The sequence below is a fragment of the Panthera leo genome, chromosome B1 (genome assembly GCF_018350215.1).
Source record: "Panthera leo isolate Ple1 chromosome B1, P.leo_Ple1_pat1.1, whole genome shotgun sequence".
Classification (NCBI taxonomy): Eukaryota; Metazoa; Chordata; class Mammalia; order Carnivora; family Felidae; genus Panthera; species Panthera leo.
This window is the reverse complement of record NC_056682.1, coordinates 35,084,088-35,107,388: the sequence shown is the minus strand read 5'-3', so window position 1 is coordinate 35,107,388 and position 23,301 is coordinate 35,084,088. Positions and strand designations below refer to the sequence as shown.

General features: G+C 46.8%; 1 protein-coding gene across 4 annotated transcripts in view; it reads right to left on the bottom strand.

Moving 5' to 3' along the window:
* The window catches only part of PEBP4 (phosphatidylethanolamine binding protein 4), a 215,461-nt gene that overhangs the window by 77,429 nt on the left and 114,731 nt on the right, over positions 1-23,301 (bottom strand). For all 4 annotated transcript variants that reach the window (XM_042934580.1, XM_042934578.1, XM_042934579.1 and 1 more), the window contains one exon: positions 19,272-19,370. In XM_042934580.1, the coding sequence (XP_042790514.1) occupies positions 19,272-19,370 (99 nt within the window). The remainder of the gene's footprint in view (positions 1-19,271; positions 19,371-23,301) is intronic.

Here is a 23,301-nt window from a genome sequence, read left to right as displayed (position 1 = left end):
CCTGTATTAATATCTAAAAGTAACCTTAAGTTCCAATAAAAATCATTTTGTCAAGTTGCAGTAAAAATCCCTTCCTTATCAACAAAGAGCACATATAAAAATTAATTTGGAAAATACTGATGTGTGAACTTATGTTATCTCTACATATATTAAAGTCTTTCATACTCTCTCTGAAAGTTTTTTTATTGAAACTCTTTACATTTATTGGGTGGTTTATTAATACTCTATACGGTACATTAGTATAAGATATAAATGGATTTATCTTATTTTCTGAACCCGAAATCAACAGACATGTTGAAAAGATTTTTTTTATCCTTCTAAGTATCAAAGACATTTTAGGAGGTATAGTTCTTATGCTGAAATGTGGAAATTTCTGAGCATTTCTATGGTTAAGAGGACAAGGTGGGAATATTTAAAATTGGAAGAATAGTGGCTAAATCCCAGAGGTATGATGGGTCTCCAAGCCCAAGGTTCCCAGTACAGTGCCTGCACCATGGTGGACACTCGATATTTATGGATGACTTCACACAGGCATACTGTCAGATACTTAGTGTTGAGTGCTGGCAAACCCAAAGTAAGAATTAAAAGCAATGACTCAAGGGGCACCTGGGTGGCTCAGTCAGTTAAGTGGCTGAATTCGGCTCAGGTCATGATCTCACGGTTCATGAGTCTGAGCCCCACATCGGGCTCTGTGCTGACAGCTCAGAGCCTAGAGTCTGCTTCGGATTCCGTGTCTCCCTCTCTCTCTCTGCCCCTCTCCTGCTCTCTCTCTCTCTCTCTCTCTCTCTCTCTCTCAAAAATAAACATTAAAAAAAAAAATTAAAAGCAGTGACTCAGGTTGGCTCTTTTAACTTGGAAAATATTGATGACAAGTTCCCCAATTCCCCTGGCAATTCTGAATGGTATATATGTGTGTAACTCATTTCCCCAGTGAGTCTGAGTTCCTCGAGGGCAGGAATTTAATTCTATCCTTTTAGAGTCCCCATGATGCCCAGCAGAATCTTGAATCAGGAGTGCTCGGTTAATTGTATTTGAGTTGAACGGAATTGTCCCTTGCTATCGTAACTAGGGACAGTTTGGTCAATAAGAAGGAGGCTTCCTCCGGGCAGCATTCTGCCCTGGCTCTGTGGAGAGGACATGCCAAGCACAAAAGCCCTATTCTTTGCCTACATGCTGCCATTCTGCAGAGAATGCCAGCACCCCAGGTGGTTAGAACTGAAAGGGGCTTAGGGGACCATGCAGGCCAGCTCCTCATTTCCCCAGGGGGACGAATTATCCAACTCAAAGTCAGTGAACTGGTTGGCAGGAGTTCAGAGTGATTCTGAAGGGGATGTGGTGGGCTGTAAGCAGAGTTTGGAAACTGAGTGGACATTGATTTGGGAGAGAAGTGGGGAGTGGATTCGTCAGGTAGGGGGATGGTAGGAGAAGAGGTCTGTAGGTGGGAGGAAGTCGTCAGTGGTGAGCGGGAACGGTGGTCAGTGGTGGGTGCTCGGTTGGTGGAGGGTGTCTATTTGCTGGAGGAGGCTGCTGGCAGACTGCTGCGGGGTCCATGTGGTCAGAGGAGTGGGAGAAGAGTGTCTTGCTGTTGTCTGTGGGTGGGACGACACAGTGTATTCTGACAGCCTAGCCAGGAGATGACAGCATGAAAGGTGAGGTGGTCAGGGTGAGTACCCTGGCTGGGATGGTGGCTGCGAAGGGCTAATGCCAAGAAGAATGGCTGTGTTCTGGGTAGAGGGCCAGATGTGTGCCAGGGCAGGAGGAAGGCGAGCAGAGTCTTCCCACGGGGCTGGGAAACTAGGGCAAGTGCCCTGGGACAACTAGGAAACAAGACAGCGTGGAAGCCAGTGCTAAATTGTGCGGCACAGACTAAGTGCTAGGTGGGAGGCCAGACAAGGGGAGGGGTCCTGGAGTAATAAGGAAGGTGGATTTTGAGCAGAACTTTAAAAAAGAGCAGTTTTTGGAGAGAAGTGGGCTCCCGGTATGTTAATCAGGTTTTTCTTTTCTTTCTTTCTTTTCTTTCTTTCTTTCTTTCTTTCTTTCTTTCTTTCTTTCTTTCTTTTTCTTTTTCTTCCTTCCTTCCTTCCTTCCTTCCTTCCTTCCTTCCTTCCTTCCTTCCTTCCTTCCTTTTCTTTCTTTTGTATTTTATGATGCTTTGGTATTCCAGGGGTTTGCTAATCCAGGAGAGATTGTCCTTCTCAGGGCTAGCTAATTCCTAGAGATAGCAAACAACCCATTATGCAGACCAGCCAATGCAAAGCCCATACTGCTAACCACATCCTACATCTGTCACACACCAAGCCAATATTCCCCTGTCCTAATCACCCTGGGGCCAGGTACCAGGAGACTAGAGACCACTCTCATAGCTCAGAGCCCACTGAGATTACTCAAACTCTCCAATCCTAAAACTGCTCGAACTCACCTCCCCTGCCTCACCCACTCCTTCCAGTAAAAACCACAGATAAAAGACTGTGGACCATGCTCGCCTCTTGCTCCTTCTGCCTCCTGACTGATCCCAGCGCTTCCCCAGGTGGCTCTGCATGGTGTGGCACGTATGGCATGTCCCCTTCTCTTAGGAACTATGAGGAATAAAATTCTTTTAAATGGCATTAATGTCTATGTGTCGTCTCCCATGGGAAGGGGGCAGCTGGTGGAGGAGAAACTTTTGGGGAGACATGGCTAGGTTCAGATCTGCCTCCTTCCTTGTCTCTGCCCCCATCTCACTTTCCTTCACTGCCCAGGGGCCCCCTGCTCTGGATTGCTATGAGTGGCCCAGCCAACACTCCAGAATTGTTTATTGCCACTTTGAGTCTGGGGCTTAAGCCAAACCATGACTTCTCCCCTAATAAGCAGCTGTTCCAGCCTTGCCTTCAATTGTGGCCTAATGCTTTCCCTGCCATTAAGGAATTTTAAGCACTTCTAAAGTCAGTGGGGGAGAGAGTTTGGGAGGCAGAGATGGGTGGACTGGGAGATCTTACCCAGAGCCTCTACAGTTGCAGTCCTTGGCTGGGGCCAGGTGAAGCTCATGAAATGCCAAATTTTGATTTGGAAAGGGAAAGGAGGTGAGACCTGAGCAGCCCAGGAGGCCCAGTCAGTCACCCAGTGAGTGCCCCAGGCCCGCAGGGCACATGCAAGGCGGCAGCCTCTCTCATTTAGCCAGAGGGACAGTCTCGTTCACCTGGGACGCGAAAGGAAAGAGCAGGAGGACTCAATTCTGGTCCACATCCTGCACAATAAGCTTAGATGACCTTGGGCCTCAGTTTCTTCATTTGTAAAATGGAGGATTAGGATCACATAACTCTGAGGGCCCTTCCAGCTCTAGAGATCTAGAATCTGTGAGGGAGGGGAGGATCCCTCAGCCATGATGCCAACCCTATCCCAGCTTCAGGCATGTGTTGGGACCCTTTACTCCTCATGGCAAAGGAAAATAAAGGTGCCCCAGTGCTGTGCCCCTCCCAGAGCAGGCTGATTCCATCTTGTCTCCTGGGGCAAGTGGCACCTCAGGCTGTAGGGTATACAATGCAGGGCCTCATGGGACTAGTCCTCAGAGCCCCTGGGATGACAGTTCACATTCATTCCCCAGAATTGGAGCCAGATTGGGGAGGGTGAGTGTCCTGCCCAAGGTGGGGCTGCAGAGGGCAGCAGACTTGCTTCTTGGAGCCAAAATGCACATCTCCCAGATCCTGTGGGAGAGTGTCAGCTCATTGTTTATCCTTCACAACGTGGGAGCAGTCCAGAATTTGGCTGGCTTTGCCTCAAGAGATGAATATATGCCCCTCTTTCTTGGCCATCTCCTCCCTGCCCACCCTAGCCCTCCCTGGCTGTTGGAGCCCTGGCCACCCCCCTTTCCTACCCTCTCCCTGCCCACTCCCTTTGAGCTGCTGTAGCTCTTCTCTCTACCTGATTCAGTACTTCCTGGTCTTGTTCCTTAGTTTTTAAGTCTTTCTTCTGCCCCCAAACGATGGTAACCCCCTGAAGGCAGTCTCTTTGTCCTAATGTTCCCTGACCTCCCCCAGGACCTAGCATAGCAGGTATGAGTGGAAACCTGTACAATGAGGTAATGCTGGGGAAAGATACCTTGGTTTGGAAAACCTATGTGAGGTCACAGCTGTGCTTGAGAGGCGAGATCCCCTTCCTCACAGGGGGAGAACCGGGGGACACTCTGTGTCAGTATACATCATCTAATTGGAGTCTCACATAAGCCCTGTGTTTCTGCCTTTTATAGATTGGGGCTCATGAAGGCAGGTTCAGAATCACAGAACAGCCATATGGACCCAGGTTCACCTGATGTAGGTATTCCTAGTCTACTACTGCACCACGCTGCATCCTGGAGCAGAGGTCCCTGCTAACTGGTGGCCGGGTCCTCAAGGAGGCACTTGTTCCTGACATGCAGTAAATGCAGGGACTAGAAACAGCAGTGGGGGAAAGAGTTATGGGAGGAGGCTGGGCTCTTGATCTCTGCTACCTGGAGGTCAGTTCCTAAGGAGATCAAAGTTTCTGTTGGGGATGTGTTTATTTGTTAGGGAAAAGGCAGAACATGAGCTCACTCCCTGAGAAATGGTTTTGCAAAAGCACATGCAGACATGCATCCACATACATGCATCCACATGTACACACACACACATATCCACACCCAGAGTCACCACAGCATGGCTCCCCAGCACTGTGGTCCTCCCCCAACCAAACTCAGCTCTCCTCCTACCCTATATGTGCAATCTTGTGAAAACTCCACCACTCTTAAGGTTAATAAGGCTCATTTGCTTAAGATAGCACCTGTTTCTATGGTGACTCCTGCCACCCAGAATCTGTTCATCAACTGAGACAAGAAAACAGTGACTTCCACCCTCTTTGAAAGGAAAAAGCTAATTCTTAGCCAAGGGCTTGACAGGGCAGCAGCCCAAGGAGCTCTGGGGGGTCTGTCTTTCCACCCGATTTAGGTCCTTCCCTGTAGCCCCTTCCCCCTACCCAAGCAGAGTCCTGGATTCTTCCAGAGAGCTCTGGACTGTGGTTTCCTCCTCCTCATCTCTCTGGGAAGCAACAGCGCCCACTGCAGGGTGGGTGGGGTGGGGGTTGCTGTCTCCTGCCCCTCAGTCTCTGATCGCCCCACACCGACTCCACCATGTCTTTCTGGGCTGAGGCTGGCAGGAGAGAGCCAGGAACACCTGGACCTTCCCCCCCATCCTACTGCCCACTACTCAAGGCCTATTGCTCACCCTGGCATGACTGGATTCCTGCAGCCGCCCCCAGCCTGCCTCCTGCCACGGGGTTGTCTTTCTCCAGTTGATACGGCAGGCTGCGGCTGACTTTCTTCTAAACCAGAGCTGTTTAGGCCTCGCCCTGCTCACTGGCCCACTCTGATCCTCCAAGGTCTGTAGCTGAGGTTTGCAACACTGTCCTGACACTAGTTCCAGCTGTGGGTTGAAAATCACTAGGGACGTAGGTTCCAAGGCCGGCGTTGCTAATAATAAAGCTCCAGTGAATGGTTTACCTTTTACAATCAGTTGGAGCAGCTTCCACATCCTCCCTCTAGCGCCACTCTCTCCGGCACTCTGAAACACTTTGTTGACTGGGACAGCAGGCACACAGGGAACTGCCCGGAACGTGGAGCTTGGTTTTTGTGTTCAGAGACCCAGGGGCGTGTTGTGCATAAGAACAACGTTTTGGCAGAAAGAAAGGTTGAGGCTTGCTGATTAGAGGATCAAGTAAGGTATTAAACTCTCAGAGCTGGATGTTATGGCCCAAATACCTAACCGGCTCCTTTGCCTTGGCAGTAACTGGGGCCCTCGGAGGGGTAGACCTGGAGCAGTGTCATCCAGCTAGCAAGTGGTGTAGGACACCCATCTCTGAATCCCGAGCTCTTTTCAAAGAGTCACCCAGTTTTCTGCTAACTAGAACCAATTCCTCATGGCCTCCAAGGCCCTCCACAGCCCTGGTCCACTGCCTCTCTGCACTCGTCTCCCAGAATGGTGCTCTGCTTTAGGCAGGCTGGTGCCAGGCTCTAGTACAAAATCCCAGGAGCTGGGAGCTGGAGGAAGCAGTCTAGAGCCAACTGTGTCCAACCTTTTGCTCAATCCCTGGCAGGCGGCTTCTTCTTGAACATCTCCAAAGACAATATACTCACTCCCCTCCTCAAGAGACCACCTTAAAAGGCCCCATGGCTCTAAACACACCTGATTTAGCCCAAAGTCGGGCCTCCTCTGGCATCTCCCCTGACTTCCAGCTTCATTTCAGTCTCCTACTTGAAATCTCCGGTGTTGTTCTAAAGAGCATCTCAGAATTAACTGCTTGCTTCAGATCTTCAGAACTTCAGATTCCCCCCTCCTACACCCCAACCTGCCCATCCTCCAATGTTTCCCATCTCAGTAAATGGCACTGCCATCTGCTCAGGCCCCAAGTCTAGGTGCCATCCTTGGACCATCCTTCGCTCACCATGTCTAATCCACTGGCAAGTTCAATAGGCCCTCAACCTCAAATAGACCCCAGAGCTGTCCTCTCCATGCCCACTGCTGTCACGTGGTACAAATCACCCTCATCCCTCCTAAAGGAGTGACACAACCTTTTGTGGCCACCCTGCTGCCACCCTACACAGCAGTTAGAGTGATTTTTTTTTTTAATTTGAGAGAGAGAGAGAGAGAGAGAGAGAGAGAGAGAGCACATGAGAGCTGTGGAGAGGGGCAAAGAGAAAGGGAATCTTAATCTCCACTGAGTGTGAAGCCTGATGCAGGGCTCGATCCCATGAGCCTGGGATCATGATGACCTGAGCCAAAATTAAGAGTCAGACACTCAGTCGACTGAGCCACCCAGGCACCCCAGAGTGATCTTTCAAAGACACAAAGCAGGAGTGCCTGGCTGGCTCAGTCAGTAAAGCATGCGACTCTTGATCTCTGGGTTGTGGCTTCGAGTCCCATGATGGGTGTAGAGATTACTTAAACAGCAACAAAAATACACAAAACAGTTATCAACCTCTTTTTAAAGGCCTCCAATAACCATGTGTCAAACTCCCTCTACAGGCCTGGACACAAAGCCCTGCGACAGTGGTTTTCATTCCCAGATGCACATAGGTTTTCCTTCCTTCCTTCCTTCCTTCCTTCCTTCCTTCCTTCCTTCCTTCCTCCCTCCCTCCCTCCCTTCCTTCCTTCCTTCCTTGTTTGTTTTAAATTGTGCTGAGGGGCACCTGGGTGGCTCAGTCGGCTGGGTGTCTAACTCTTGATTTTGGCTCAGGTCATGATCTCGCGGTTCGTGAGTTTGAGCCCTACACTGGGGGCTCTGCACTGACAGCGAGGAGTCTGCTTGGGATTCCCTCTCCCTCTCTCTCTCTCTGCCTCTCACCTGCTTGCATTCTCTCTCTCTCTCTCTCTTTCTCAAAAAAAATAAACTTAAATAAATTTCTAAAAATTGTGCTGAGAACACTCAACATGAGATTTACCCTCTTAGCAAATTTTTAAGTGTACAGTACAGTATTAATCTTTAGAACTTAATCATCTTGTGCAACTGCAACTTTGTACTCCTTGTCTAGTGACTCCCATTTCCCCCTCCTCACCCAGATGCACGTTTGTATCATCTGGGAAAGCTTAACAGAAATTAAGGGCTGTTAAGCCTCTGTTTCCAGGGGTTCTGATTTAGCTGGTCTGGAGAATGGCTCCCAGGTGATTCTAACCAGGGAGAGGTCAAGGTTAAGACCCTCTGTCCTTCAGAGCCTCCCTCACTGCTCACCTCCTGTGCACTTGATCACTCTGCTCCAGCTGCACTGGTCCTTTCTGTTCCCGGAAACCACTCCCCCCCTCCCCCTAGCCGGTTTCTGTCTCAGGACCTTTGCTCCTGCTATTTCCTCTGCCTACATACTGTTTCCTCACCGTTCACCTGCCAAATTTCTACTCTGCTCAAGGGTCACCTCCTCTGAGGGGCTCACCTCCTCTTCCCCCAGGTTCTTGGGACTTAACTCCACCCTGACACTCCCCCTCTGTACTGTACGTAGTCATTGATTTACTTCTCTACTCCTCTCACCAGACAGGTTGCTCTTCCCTGGAAGGGATTTGACTTTATAAACTTTTGAAACTTTTATAAACAGAGTTTTGAAACTCTGCAGTGCCTGAATAAAAACTATCACCCAAGCTGTGCTGAACACATGTCGAATGAATGAATGAGTGAATGAATGAATGGGTGAACAGAGGTGGTCTGACCGATGCAGAAAAAGGGAAATTATAATCTTCAATGATCTAAAAGCCTTTACTTCCATTGATGTGATCTAAGACGACATTAACTTTCTTAACTCCTGCATTATGGTTTAACATTCTATTATTAGCTTAAAATTAGCTTAAAAATTAACTAAAACTCCTTGGAGCCTTTTTCCTCATGAACTCCTGCCATGCAAGATCTTCCACATTTTGTACTTGTGCAATTGATTTAGAACCTAAATATAGTACTTTAGATTAACCCCTATTACATTTAAATTTTTCATTGCAGGCCCATCCTTGCAATTTGCTAAAATTAACTGTCTTGTGTCAGCCACCATGCCAGCAATTCCTTGAAACTTTGTGTGATCTACAAATTTGGTGAGCATGCTATCTATCTATAAAGATATCAAACAAGATGGGGCCATGAAAGAGTCCTGTGTTGTGTCACCAGGGACCACCTGTAAGGTTGACATTAGTCAACACTCTTCAGGAATTGTTAACAAGCCACAAACCCACCTACCACAATAGTCACCAAAGCCATATTTCTCCCCCTTGCCTACAAGGTTACCAGGATGAACTTGGTCTAACACCTTGGTTAGTCAAGCTGTGCTGTGGACCTCCTCCTGGTCTACTGGATCAGTGCTTTTATCAGCAAGGACATCTGAGTGGTGAGGTGCGACTTGTTTTTAGTGACCCTATGCTGACTCCCAGTGTTCACTGTTTTCTATGTTGTCTTGGACCATCTGTTTATCAAATGGTTATGGAATTTTGATGTGGATTGATACCACACTCACCAGCCTAAATTCGGGAGTTTACATTTTCCTCTCCTATTTCTGGAAATGCTCTTGTGACCATAAATCTAAGTTCTTTCTGGGCTTTGAAGGTCTTAACGCATGAGAAATTAACTTGTGCAAAGCAAGTAAGTGTTTACAGGTTGCAGACAGGGTTTCTACAGAGAGGGGAGCAAGAACGGTCCACAGAGGCCTGAGCCACCCAGAAGGTGTGAGATACCACAAGCCACTCAGCAGGAGCATCATGGGGGCTGGCGGGGCAGGCAGGCCACATCCTCAGAATGGGGACCAGTGGGGCAGGCGGGGCCACATCCTTAGAGGCCTTAAATAACACTCAGGCCAGATAGGACTCTGTCCTCAGATACTGAGGCGTCACCAAAGGGCTTCAACCGGGGAAGTAACATCATCATATTTTGATTTTAGAAAAATAGATACGTTTGGTGGAGGTAGGGGGTACAGGAGGGGGACCAATTAGTAGACTTCTGTAATAATCATCTAGAGAGAAGTGATAAGGGCTTTAATTGACTCAAGTGTCTTGGCTTTTATGTTTATGATTCTTCTTTTTTCCTATCCCATTCAAATGTCTGAGCTTTTAGTTATTCTGTTCCCTTCCTGGAATACAGTCTCTGGTATCCTCTGACTTTTCAGGCCTGCTCACAATTGAAGGCCCAGCTCAACCTGTATCTCCACTGTGAAGTCATCATAGAGTGATGTCACCTTATCTATCCATCCATCCTCCTACCCACCCGCCCATCCTTCCATCCTTCCTTCATTCTCATATTCATTCCTTCATGCCTTCATGCCTTCATCAATTGATTCAATCAACACTTACTATGGGCCTTCTATGTTCCGGGGATCATGCTAAGTGCTGGAGACATAAGATACAATTCTGCTCTCCAGGAACTCATGGTCTAATCAGGAAAAGAGACTCACAAATAATAACAACCCAAAGAAGGACAAAGCTGGAGGTTATCATGAGCTGAATCTTGAAGGAGGAGTAGATGCCTCACTGCAAAGGGGAAAGAAAAGCGCTCTGAACTTTTATAGCTCTCTGAGTCTCAAGAGCCCAGGTAGAGTCGACACTATACCCTATGAGTTCTATTCTCCATTTCCTGTATGTTAGCCTTGTCCTTCCAACTGAAGAGCAGGAAAGAAATAACATTTTAAATTCTTCTAACATTTATTTATTAAAAATCTATCTGTCTCTCTTGTCTATCATCTATTATTATTTAAAAGACACAGTGCTGAGCACAGCATGTTAAATAGATGGACTCAACACTTCACTGTTAAGTCCTATGCCTGTGTTGCCTTTTTCCCTTAAGGTCTTTCAAATGGTAACCACACGGACAGGCCATTCTCCCGGCCAGGCCTTGCCCTATATCTGGGAGGTGACATATGCTCCTTACTTTCTAAGCTTCTGTGGAGGATTTAGGGTGATAGCAGACAGAAGCAGTAGAGAACCGGCACGTAAGTAGCACCTACCACGAGGCAGGTGCTGTGTTGCTGTGCTCTACACATTTTCTCCCAAGTCTTTGCGGTGTTCCTGCAAGGTTGATTCTACTGTCCTCTTTTACAGATGAGGGAACAGATTCAGGGAGGTAATTAATTTGCTTCCCAATAAGTCAGAGAATTTACCTCTTGGGTGTATGCTGCACTCCAAGGCCCAGAATCAGGGCTGTGCTATGGCTGAGGCAGGTGTGGCCAAGGACAGAGGCTAAGGACTGAGGACCAGGCACCTCAAACCACACCACTCACACCAGCACTCTTAGCAGCCACAACTGGCCCTGACATCAGCTGTCACGTGGACCAGGCCTGAGAGTGGGTGTAGAACCCACCTAAACTCTGGAGAGGCCATACAGCGTCATGATCGTATGTCTAGGCTCTAAATTCAAATCCCAATCAGCCACTGCTTGCTGTGCAATCTTGGACAAGTTGCACAACCCCTCTTCTCTTGTCTTTATTATCTTCCTCTTAGGGCTTTTGTTAAGATATTTAAATGAGACGTTCATGTAAATAAAGCACAGTGCCCAAAACCACATGCTAAGTGTGCCGACGTTTTTTCTTATTTTCTTTCTTCCTCTTCTCTTTTCCCTTTCTACTCTTCCTTCTTTAGTTATTATTGCTGTTGTTAATATGCTATATGAATAGAAGCTATAAGAAGAGTGTTACTAGCCAGGAGAGGAAATACGCAGGTGGAAACATCTTATGGGTCATCTGCTCCAACCTTCTACGTAGCAGGGGAATTCCCTGGGTTACCCATGAATAAGTACTTTCAGCGATAAGAAGCTCCCTCCTCTGTGGAGTATATGCTCAGTTCTTAGGCAGTTCAAGTTCTTAGAAAGTTCTTTCTTATATGGAGCCAAAATTTACTTCCATGTAAATTTCACCCATCGGTTCTAATTCTGCCCCGTGGAGCACAGCAGGATCTCCCCTGTTTTCCAACTAGATTCCTTCAAATTTTTAATGAAATCTTCAAGGAATTTGTAGAGGCAGTTCTTGTGTCTTCCCCTTCTGTTCCAGCAGGCTACCCATCCCTGCCTCTTTCAGGTCCTGCTCATCTGACACAGCTTTTACAGAGCCTAGCCGTTCTGGTTGCTTTCCTCATGCTGCTCACTCTTTCTTAACATAGTGTGGCCAGATCAGAAGACATTCTCCCAGGTGTGATATAAACAGTGCACACTAATAGAACTTTCCTGAAATTAAGCAAGGATCACTCTTTTGAATGTGCTGTCACCATCCCCCTTTGTCTCTTCCTAAGCACGTGTGCTCAGTCAGGGGTGGGGGACCGAGGCCAGTGGACCGTGACAAGCCCAGGTTCCTGGTGTCAGGGCAGGGTTGTTTGTTTCAGTTTTATCTATTTTACAGAGTGGCCATGAAGGGGAGCCAGGGTGCCGCCCTCTGTGCCCGTCAGAGCTGAGCTCAGAATCGGTAAGCAAGGCAGCGCTATTCCCTCTGGGGGTGTCCATGGGTGTGTGTGAGTGAGGTGTATGTGCGTGAGTGTAAGTATGTGTGTGACAGGGTTGGGCGGGTGGGGAGAGAGACTGAGAGAGGTGGGGAGGGAGAGGGAGAGAGAGAGAGAGAGAGAGAGAGAGAGAGACAGAGAGAGAGAGAATTTTCTGCCTGATCCAGGAATTCTCCTGGATGGCAGAATTGGTTTCCATAACGACTTTCTGATATAAACATATTTGATAAAAATAAGTTAACAGTGGAGCTATGGTGGAGCACAGATTCTCAGAGTGCTGAGAGAGAGAGAGAGAGAGAGAGAGAGGGACATAGAGAGAGAGAGAGAGCGCGCACGAGCTCTTCGAAGAACAGCACTTTCCTTTTTTTTTTTCACCCTCCCGGTCAGCCTCTCTATACATAGTTTCCATAAACCAACTAAAAAGCTTTGTTGACCATATTCCTGTATAAACTGGCCCCTTTCCTGCCTGTACACATTTTATTCATATTTTCTCTCTCTCTCTCTCTCTCTCTCTCTCTTTCTCCTTAGTTACCTGAAGCACTACAGTATGTATGGGATAATATGATAAATTCATTTCCAATTCACTGCATTATCCCTTGAATATTTTAATGACTCATTGAATGGAGTAAAAAAAGCTATTTCAAATGAACAATTATGCTGCATTAGTCTGAGGGCTGATTATATTTAAACACTGCTCACATGGATAACAGGACACAGCGACCTCAGCATACGAGAGCTAATTTGGCTCTTATCTCCAAATAATTTTACACCGCAAATTACCATGAAAACCTAAAGGGCTTTAAAAACATTCATCAAAAGAGAATATTCCACTTTGTAGCAACATTTTATTTAAATTACTTTGAATGGGAACGAAGGCATCTTTGGGGTGGGACAATGACAGCAAGATGGGGACTGTGAGTGATAAGGAAAAGCCGAAGGGTGCTGGCTTGTGTGAAAAATAAAAATGGAAGGTGTCGAGGAAAAAGTGCAGTCTTCATGGGGGCAGGAAGCACACTGTAGGCCTGACTGTCACTTGTAGCCCAGTCCCCTGCCCTGGCTGTGGTATGGTGGGGGTGGGGTACACAGGGCAGTTCCCAGAGACTGAATAATGGGACTGACCCCACTACTCCAACTACTGCTACCTTCATCTAAGCAAATCCTGGTCAGGTCAAGTCCTCCAAGCTGGCCTGAACCCACCTGCAGTCTTCAAAGGCAAAAAGATGAGCTGTTTTTACCATAAGGTCTGTGTCATTGTCTAGAATTCTTACTTTGCAAGGATGAGTCCAAGAGCCTAAGGGAAATTGCTCAATTATAAGTGGCTGCTATCGTCAGATCTCCAAGTTGGGGGTCATAGGGGAAAGAATCACATTTATCAAGGTCCTACTATTCTGTTCAGTTTCAGGAGTTTTGATCTTCTTCAACACTGGGAGAGAGATATTATTATCATTCCCATTTTAATGATGAAGAAACTGAGGCTCAGGAATTTCCATCTGGACGTGGAAGAGTCTGGAGGCTCCACTGGTTCATCTGACCCAGAAGTACAGGCTCTTTCCCTGCCCCTTCAGGGTGGCCATGTTCTTTATAACCAGGGCCCCCTGTATTGTCCCCATCACCAAATGTTCTTTATGGCCCATAGATCTCTAGAGAGCATAAGCCATGCCTTGTAGGTGTTTATTACTTAAATTAATGGACCCTCACAATACAGGGCAAAGCACGCATGGACAAGTGCACAAATATCATTGCAAAACTGAAAATATAGGTCTAAAGAAAGTAACTAATTAATTCCATTTCCTTGGTTTGATCTCTTCATCAGAACTTGTGGTTCTGATAAAGATTGTTTATTCTTCTTCCGTGTATTATCATTAGCTTGCTTCAGAGTATATCTATTTGGAATTGGAATCTATATAATATCAGAATATTATATATATATATATATATTCTGATACTACACGCATACACACACACACACGCACACACACACAGAGTATATTCAAATTTCTACAGGATCTGCTGCTCAGTTGGTTAGGAGCAGGATAAATTTGCCATTTTCTGTAGTGCCTCTCTCTAGGGAGGCTTCCCCTCTTTGCATATGTAATTTCCTCTTCCTATCTCAACCCTGAAGCCTAATGATTTATGTCAGTTATACAAACAAGAAGCTGCAGTCTCAGAGAGGTCAAGTAAGTTGCCTGAGATCACTCAGTAGTGGGGTCGACGATTCAAGCAGAGGTGTCCTGGCCTGTGCTAACCGCATAACTGGAAGGCAAGAGGCTAAGATATTTGCCCGCTTTACTTGGTTTCCCATGTATCTTATTCACCTAACACACTTAGAGGTCCTTTAGGAAAAAAGCTCTCATTATGGAAAAATTCAACCTTACAGAAAAGTAGACAGAATAATGGACCCTTAGAAGTCCTTTTAATTCTATCCAGAATTGGTTGTGCTTACAGCTGCCAAAGGTTGAGGGCACTGAATGAAAGGGAAACATGAACTTGCCGTTTCGCTTTCTTTCTTGAAACAAAAAAGAGATTCAGGGCGAATTTTAGAATCATTGACGGTTTCTAGGAAGATTTTCTTTTTTGGAAGAAAAAAGGCACTCTTGTCTCCTTAATTGTTCTTAGTGTTCTTTGTCACCAATCATGATATTCTTTGTGGAAGGTATTAATATACCATCTTCCTGTGTTCAATATTCCCATTAACAATAAAAAGTCTAATGAAAATATCTGCATGAAAAGCCCTGAGCACTAATTTCAGAGACAAACAGAAGATGAACCAATAAGCTTTTCTTCTGAAATGAATGATGCAAATTAATTGATATCTTAATTAGGCTTTAGCATGAAGACTATTAGTTCGATTGAATCAGAACTCAAGAACATCTTAAAGGAAAAGCTGAGGACATGGCAGGGAGAGAAACGTTGTGTGTCAATGCTCTGTTGGAAATCTTTTGTTCAATGAGAGATTTTTCAAAGAGGGGGCGGAGAAGGACGGCATGCTGCTTGCAGCAGTCCCTGCCTGTCCTGGTCGGGCCAGGTTCGAGGTCTGACGTTCAGTCCTGTCTCCAAGCTGATAGGAACCCGCGGCTGTGGCCAGTTCCTCCCTGAGAGAGCCCCTGTGCCTCAGCCTCCTTCCTCTGCTTCACTAGAGTAGAAACCCATAGAAGGCGGAGACTTCCCCTGCTGTGTTTGCATCTCTAACCCCAGTGCCAGTGTTGGTGCCTGACTTAGGAGCAGTAAGGGTAACATCACAGCCACCAACGATACATACAGCTCGCTATGTGTTCTGGGTACTGTTCTAAGCTCTTTACTTAAAACAACTCATCTGAACTCCATAACAACAGGGTGAGGAGGCAGGGGCTATTGGTATCCCCACTTTTAAAGCGAGCATATTGAAAGACAGGTTGAGTACCCTGCCCCCCAAGATCACATAGCTATACTGTCAGATTGGAGCCCAGTGGTCTGGCTCCAGAGTCCTTGCCTTTATGCTTGCAAACAATGGCCAACCCATATTTGTTGAATTAAGTGAACAAAGGGTAACATGAATGCCTGCTTCCTCCTGGTGGACTTCTCTCTGGTTTTTGTACAAGTTGTCCAGGGGTCTAGAGCTTTATCCCACCCTATAGTAGACACTTGCCAGCCTCTCTTTAGGGCAGGGAGCTGCAGATGTTTCCTGTATTCCTGAGAAATTATTTCTGTTTCCACCTGGATAGATGGCCCCCAAATTGTCCTTACTGAGGGGCTCCCATGGCCATGGCCCACCCACCACGCAGTTAGGTTTGTATTCCTAATATCAAGGCCAGCCTGGGTTCTACCTCTGTGGTCACTGTGAATCACAGGACCATCATCACTTTATGTCTGTAGTGACTTTATGGTGTGCCTTATTGTTGAGGCCACTTACTGCTGAGGGTAATGATAATATATAGGACTCACTTTTTAGTTTTTTATTTTAGAGAGCATGAGCAGGGGAGAGGGGGCAGAGAGAAAGAGAATAGAGAGAAAGAGAGAGGCAGAGAGAGAGAGAGAGAGAGAGAGAGAGAGAGAGAATCCCAAGCAAGCTCCAAGCTCAGTGCAGAGCCTGACATGGGGCTTGATCCCACGAACCGTGAGATCATGACCTGAACTGAAATCAAGAGTTGAGTGCTCAACCGACCGAGCCACCCAGGCACCCCACTGGGTTTACGTTTAGCCCAACATATTAAGGATGAGAATTCCTGAAGGGTTTGAATGTTAGCCAGGTGTATTTGATTTCCCAAGATAGCAGTCTTTGGGGAGGTTCCCTGGAAGCATCTGTCCATAAGAGGGAACCAGAAGGAGAGCCCTGGAATGGTAGGAGAACCACAGAGATTACGTTTGCCATCTTACAGGGAGGGCAAGGTGGCATGCCTCTTGCCACCATGGAGCTGATGGGAGAGATGTAGTGTGAACCAGACCATGTGGTATGGCCAGAAGGGTGTGCAGTTTGGAGTTGGGGGCCTTGGAATGAAGACCCACCTAGCTGAGAGACTGCATCATCCAACCTCTCCAGGCTTTGCTTTCCCACCTATAAAATGGGGATAATGCCTAGTTCACATGCCCTGATCATGGGGATCAAAAGGAAGGGTTGAAAATGATTGTCACTTGAAAATTGCTCCCAGATGGGTGATAACAATGACCAAAGCATTCAGACTGAACTCTGTGGTCTTCCTTCGATTGGCTAAATTCCTTCTGGAGACCTGTTAAACTTGTATGCCTCGTTCTCTCCAGACTGACGGAAGTGGTGCCTGGGAATCTGCATTTTAAAACATTCACCAGTGGATTTGAACATGCTGTAATGTCTGAGACCTACTCAGCCTCAGCTAACGCCAACACAAAGGAAGTGCTTCTGGGTTTGATTAGAGCCATCCCTTTTTTTGGCCAAGAGCCACAGCCTGAGACCTAAGTGAGCCTGGTTTTCATACTGGCCATGCAGCTAAAGGAATCTGGGGGCTGGTGGGCAGGCTGAGTGGATACAGCTGACAAGAGCTGCTGCTTCCTGCTGGACACTTGGATCAGGGAAAGTGGGTGAAAATGTGCCTGAAACCCAAGCCTCCTCCGGTCTGAGCGGGAAGGCTGGGGGCCACACCCGGGCAGGTGGCCCTGATAAGCTCTGCGGCTTAGCGGTCTTGCCGGACAGCTGCCACCTGCCACCTGCCACCTGTCACCTGCTCTGCTTCTCAGCTGGGCTGCTGAGAACCCATGTCTGCCCTGCAAAGCTTCTGTGAGAGAACTGTCCTGAGTGCATACTGGGGTGAGGGCAGTGGGTGGGGCGGGGGGCTTCAGGCTTGGAAGAGAGGCAGTCTTATGGCCCCAAGGTGCCCTCAATGCTGAAATTATCCCATCCACCACGGTTTCTGAAATCTGCCTCAGAACTGCCCAGTAGAACCCTCTTATGGACAGCCCGGTGTGTGAAGAGCTGCACTACACTTGTCATGTCTGGAGCAGTACTCCTTTCTTGAGAGTTTCTCCCCCTTATGACTGCCTGGGAATCCCAAGTATAGAAACTGGCAATGCTCTAGATTGGGGCCGGATCCAGTAGTTTTCCCTTTTGTGCCTTCAGCTTCTCTCCCAGCCTTGATGGCATGAAAATCCCCCAGCTCTGCCCCTTTGCACGTTTATGGTGTTTCCAAGGCTCTTTACCAGGCTGACGGGTGGTTGGCCAGGGGAAGTGTGTTGAAGCAATGTTCCTGCTTTCCCTCAGGAGCCTGGCTCAGGCACTGTCCAAAAAGCCTGCTGGAGGCCTCCCTGGAGGGGGCTCCTTCAAGCCTGTGTGTAGCCAGGACTGCCTCTGAGGATGGGCTGTCTACCTAAGCACCCCGTGAAGGGCCCGTGGTCATTGGGCAGGGGTTGGTTGACAGGATAGCTTCTCCCACCAGCCCCCGACTCTAGGGGCTGTGAGAGCCCTTGCCTTGCTCGGGAGAATCAATGGATAGTTCACACTGATACTCCTTCCTCTGACCCACAGTGGGGGAAGGAAAAACACAAACTCCTTACATTTGTGGTGCTCTCTGTTTTCCAAAGTGCTCTCAGTATGCTCTCTCATTGGATTCTTGCGACAACCGTATAGAGGAGGTAACATGGTTCCCATCTTACAGACAAAGATGAAATACCCGGAGGGACTCCGAGTGACTTAATAGAGATGATGAATTTGGGAACCTGTCAAACCTAGATCCAGACTTAAGTCTTTTAGTTCTGGGTTCCCACTATCTTTTTTTGGTTAAGTTTATTTTTATTTATTTTGAGAGAGAGAGACAGAGAGAGGAAGAGAAGGAGGGGCAGAGAGGGAGAGAGAGAGGGAGAGAGAGGGGGAGAGAGAGAGAGAGAGAGAGAGAGAGAGAGAGAGACTTGCAAGCAGACTCCGTGCAGTCAGCACAGAGCCCAACACAGGGCTCGAACTCACAAACTGTGAGATCATGACCTGAGCTGAAACCAAGAGTTGGATGCTTAACAGACTGAGCCACCCAGGTGCCCCTGGGTTCCCACTATCTTACGGCTTGATGACTATGCAAAGGCCGTCTGTGAACTCTCTAGGCACAGATGCATGAACGGCTGAAGCTAGCATGGATTTTCCCAAAGTGTGCGGCCAGGCGCTCATGAACAAAAGATTCACTAGGAAAATGAGGCTGGAAAATAAATGCAGATTATATAGTGTACATTAGAATATTAAAAGCACTAAAAAACCCGTCAGTGAGGAATGTGATTAATACAGTGTAGCCTGGGGTCTCCAAAACTTGTTTGGGAATACAGCCTCCCCCCCGCCCTACATAATGCCCATTACCAACCCTCCAGATCTGTGTTCCTCAGACCTACTCCAGAAAGGATGAGCCAGACTCCTTCACAATTATGTGATGGCCAAGGGACACAGATGAGGGGAGGCCACTTGTTTCTGTACAAAGAAAAGGAGACTGCCCCTCAGCCCATTAGGAGGACCCCCTGCAGGACTTTCCCTGCCGGCTCTGCCACCTGGACCACACAGTCACCCCTGTGCCTCCGAATCCAGGCCCCTCGTGGTGGTGTGCTGGAGCCACTGTCAAATTTTCAGAAAATCTGAGTTAACTGTTAAATCATCAGTAACTTGAAATTGGCCATGGTGGAAGTATTTACACCATAGAAATCAGCAAACACTACAAGTTAGGGCTCTCCCCACCTGGTTTACCTGTGCACCACTGATCCTGGACCTTTTTCAAAAGTGTTATAAAACCTGGAAGGGGCTGTGACAGCTGAGTGTAGGGGGCAACCTGAGTTCCCAGCCCTCCTGAATGAGAGCTGAAAACTGCCCAGAACGGTAATCTTCCAGCTATAAGCCCAAGTGAATCAGAAAGCGCCTTCTGGCCTGCTTACCTTGATATCTGTTACCAGCCAATGTCTCCAAAATTGAGCTTTGGGGGAAGACCTGCTAGGGGCATCTGGATCCACCATCACCAGGATGTAGGTTGCACCCTGGAACAGATTCATCACAAAGAAATGTAGCACCATGACTAGAATTCTGATAGGAAAGCTGCAAGGTGCACACTCTCCTTTTATCTCTATTCCAGCCAAGAGGGGCTGACCAACCCCTACCCAGTCCATCCTCATTCTTGTGCCATTCCTCTTATGTCATGTGTTTACTCTCAGACAAATGAAGTCTATTAAGTAGATAGTTGAAAAGCTTGGCTTTCCCTTTATGAAGAAGAATAAATCAAACAAGCATAGTTACTAAGCATCCAGAAGTCCCTAGCATCATGCTAAGTGCTGTGATGGAAGCAGAAATTTAAAAAAAAATTAATGTTTATTTATTTTTAGAGAGACAGAGACAGAGCACGAGTGGGGGAGGGGTTCACAGTATAGCTGGAGGAACTTATCTATTAATTCAGCAAACACAGGAGAACTTAGTCTGTGTCAGGAATTGTATCAATTGCAAGGAATACTAGGATTCACTCATCCCTTCAAAAAGCATTTTCTGAACACCTACTATGTGCCAGAAATTGTTCTACAGGCTAGGCATCCAACAGAGAACAAGACAGTGTGAGCCATGCTTTCAGGAAGCTTTTATTCTCAGTAAGAGACACAGATTTTTTTTTTTAACTCAAAAAACAAACAAACCAAAACCACAAGGAAATGCCCAATTGTGATCAGTACTATGATTAAAACAAAATAGAGTGGGATGAGAGGGAGCAAGCGTTCCAAGAAGGGCAAATAGCTGCTACAAAGGCCTTCAGATGGGAAAAAGCAAGCATTCGAGGAACAGAAAGGATACCATGTGGGAGGCACCTTGGTGGCTCAGTGGGTTGAGCTTCTGACTTTGGCTCAGGTCATGATCTCACGGTCTGTGAGTTTGAGCCCCACATTGGCTTCTGCGCTGACAGCTCAGAGCCTGGAGCCTGCTTCAGAATCTGTGTCCCCCCTCTCTCTGCCCCTCCCTGAATCGTGCTCTGTCTCTGTCTCTCAAAAATAAATAAACATTTAAAAAAATATCATGTGGTTAGGAGCAAGCAATGGAGAGAATGGACATGGCAGGTTTGGAGAGGTGGTTGAGAGCCCACAGAAGGCTTGGTAGACCTTGGTAGGGTGAGGAGGAGGGTTTTATTCTAAGTGCAATGCAGAACCAATGGAGGGTTTTAACCAGGAGAGTGATACGCTCTGATTTATGGGTTTTTTTAAATTTTTTAATGTTTATTTATTTTTGAGAGAGAGAGAGATAGAGCATGAGCCAGGGAGGGGCAGAGAGAGAGAGAGAGAGAGAGAGAGAGAGAGGGAGACACAGAATCCAAAGCATGCTCCAAGCTCTGAGCTGTCCGCACAGAGCCAGATGTGGGGCTCAAACTCACAAGCTCTCCAAGATCATGACCTGAGCTGAAGTCAGACACTTGACTGAGCCACCCAGGTGCCCCTGATTTATGTTTTTCAAAGATTTTTTGGTGGCTGGATGAAGAATGAATGGCGAGCGGGAGGTAACAGATGAAGCCAAGAGGCCAGTCAGGAGGCTGTTGTCTTAGTGAAGGATGGTGGTATATTGGACTAGAATGGTAGCAATAGAGCTAGAAACAAGTAGATGGATTGGGGAAGTATTTTTAGGGAGAATCGATAAAATCTGTGGATGGATGGGACAGTGGGGCAGTAGAGGGTGGGGAAAGAGAATCTGAGGGTGTTTCATGAGTTTATGGCTTGAGCAACTGGGTGAATGGTGCCATTTAGTGACATAAAAGACTTGGCAATGAGATTGTTTGAAGGAGGGTATTGAGATTTCTGTTTTAGACATATTAAGTTGGAATTACTTCTGAAAAAGATAATCAAGTATATAAGTCAGAGTCTGGAGTCTAGAGGAGAGATGAGGAGTAGACATATAAGTTTTGGAGTCACTGACATATAGACAGTCCTAAACCCATAAAATAATGAGATTCTTCATGGGTAGGTTAGACATGGGGCAGAAAAGAAGTCTCTGGACCAGATTCTAGAACAGCTAATGTTTAGAAAAGAAGAAAATCTGACAAAGGAGACTGAATCCGGGGTGGGGGGGCACACCTGAAGAGTAGGGATCATGAAAGCCAAGCCAGAAAGTGTTTCCCAAAGGAGGAGGTGGTGAACTGTGTTCACTGATGCTGAAAGGTATGGCAAGATGAAGACACGGATGTGACAATGTGATTGGACAACTTGGGAACAGTGTTAACTTGGCAAGACCAGTTTCAGTGAGGTAGAAAGGACTGAGGTTTGATTGGAATAGGTGGAGATGAGACGGGATGATAATTTTAGTGTGAAGGTCAGCTGAGACATGGAGTGGCTATTACTAGATGGGAAGGAAGAGCCAAGAGATTTTTTTTAATTGTTTTTATTTTTTTTAGGAGACAGATGACAGTCAAGCATGTCAGCAGGCCAGTGGAAATGATCCAGAAGAAAGGGAGATCTAGATGACAGAGGAAAAAGGGGATCACTGCACAAGCCAAGACTCTGGAAAGGTGGGTGGAGACAGGATCCAGAGCAAAAGTGGAGGGACCGGCCTCTGGTAGACACAGAGGATACAGGTTCAGATGCAAGGGAACTGGAAAATGTGATGGTGAGGAATGGGGAAATTGTCTTCTGATTACTTCTATTTTCTCAGTGAATTAGAGGGAAGGTCATCAGGGGAATAGGGATTATAGGAGGTTTGGGTACAAAGAAGAAGGTGTGAAATAGTCATTTTGGAAAGTGAGAAACTGACTATATCATAGGTTTGTCGTAAGGTTACTAGGTAATATTGCATTCCACATCTGTGTGCTTTGAACTGGTAAAGTGCAGTTGAGAAATAAGTGGTAGGTGGGTTTCACTTGATAGGGACTCGGACTGCTCAGTAGTCTGGATGAGAAGGGAGTGGGAGAGTAAGATGTGAGTAAAGTACAAAGAGAAGAGCTGGGACTCCTCTTGATCTGAACAGACAGACACAGACATAGTTGTAGAACAACATGAGAATGCTTGAGTAGAGAAACATTTACCAATTACTAAGGGAGTACAGAGGAGGGAGCCTAAACCTCTCTACCTCAGGAGTCCAGGCAGCCTTCACAGAGTTGTCTTTTTAAAGAAATTTTTATTTATTTATTTATTTATTTATTTATTTATTTATTTATTTAGAGAGACAGGGAGAGAGGCAGAGAGGCAGAGAGAGAATCCCCAGCAGGCTCTGCACGACAAGCATGGAGGCTGATGTGGGGCTTGAACTCACAAACCGTGAGATCATGACCTGAGCCAAAATCAAGAGTCGGATGCTTAACTGACTGAGCCACCCAGGCACACCGAGTTGTCTTTTGAACTTGATCTTGAAGAATAAGCAGGTAAAGGGTCAGGAAAACAACTCTGTAGACAAAGGGAAGGGTCTGTGCAAAGGCATGAGGATGTTTGCGGAATGGCAAGAATTTTGGTGTGCTGGGACATAAGACATCTGGAAAGGAATGGCAGGTGACAAAGCTGAAAGGTTACTGGGACAAGATCATAAACAGTCTTACATGTCCTAAGTTGTTTAGAATTTGTTTTGCAATAGGACCCACCGAAACTGAATAGATGACTGACATGATTAAATGTGTGCTTTGGGAAGGCGCATGGTAACACTGAGTAAAAAACTAAAAGAGAGAGAGAAAAAAGACAACTGGGATACCCTGAAGAGAGATTGCAAGAGCTTAAAAATGTGAGTGGTAGTGATAAAGACAGAAAGAGGCATTTGTGTTGTCCCATCAACAGTGTGAAGTGACTGGATAGGGCAGATAGAGGAGAGGGAGATGTTCAGGATGACCCTGACATTCTATCGTGGGCAACTAGCTGACCATGGTGCCGTGAATATTAGGAGTAACAAATTTGGGAGACAGTGAGTTTGGTGTTAAAACATGCAGGCAGAGACATCTCTGACATGGAGCTCTGAGGTAGGAGC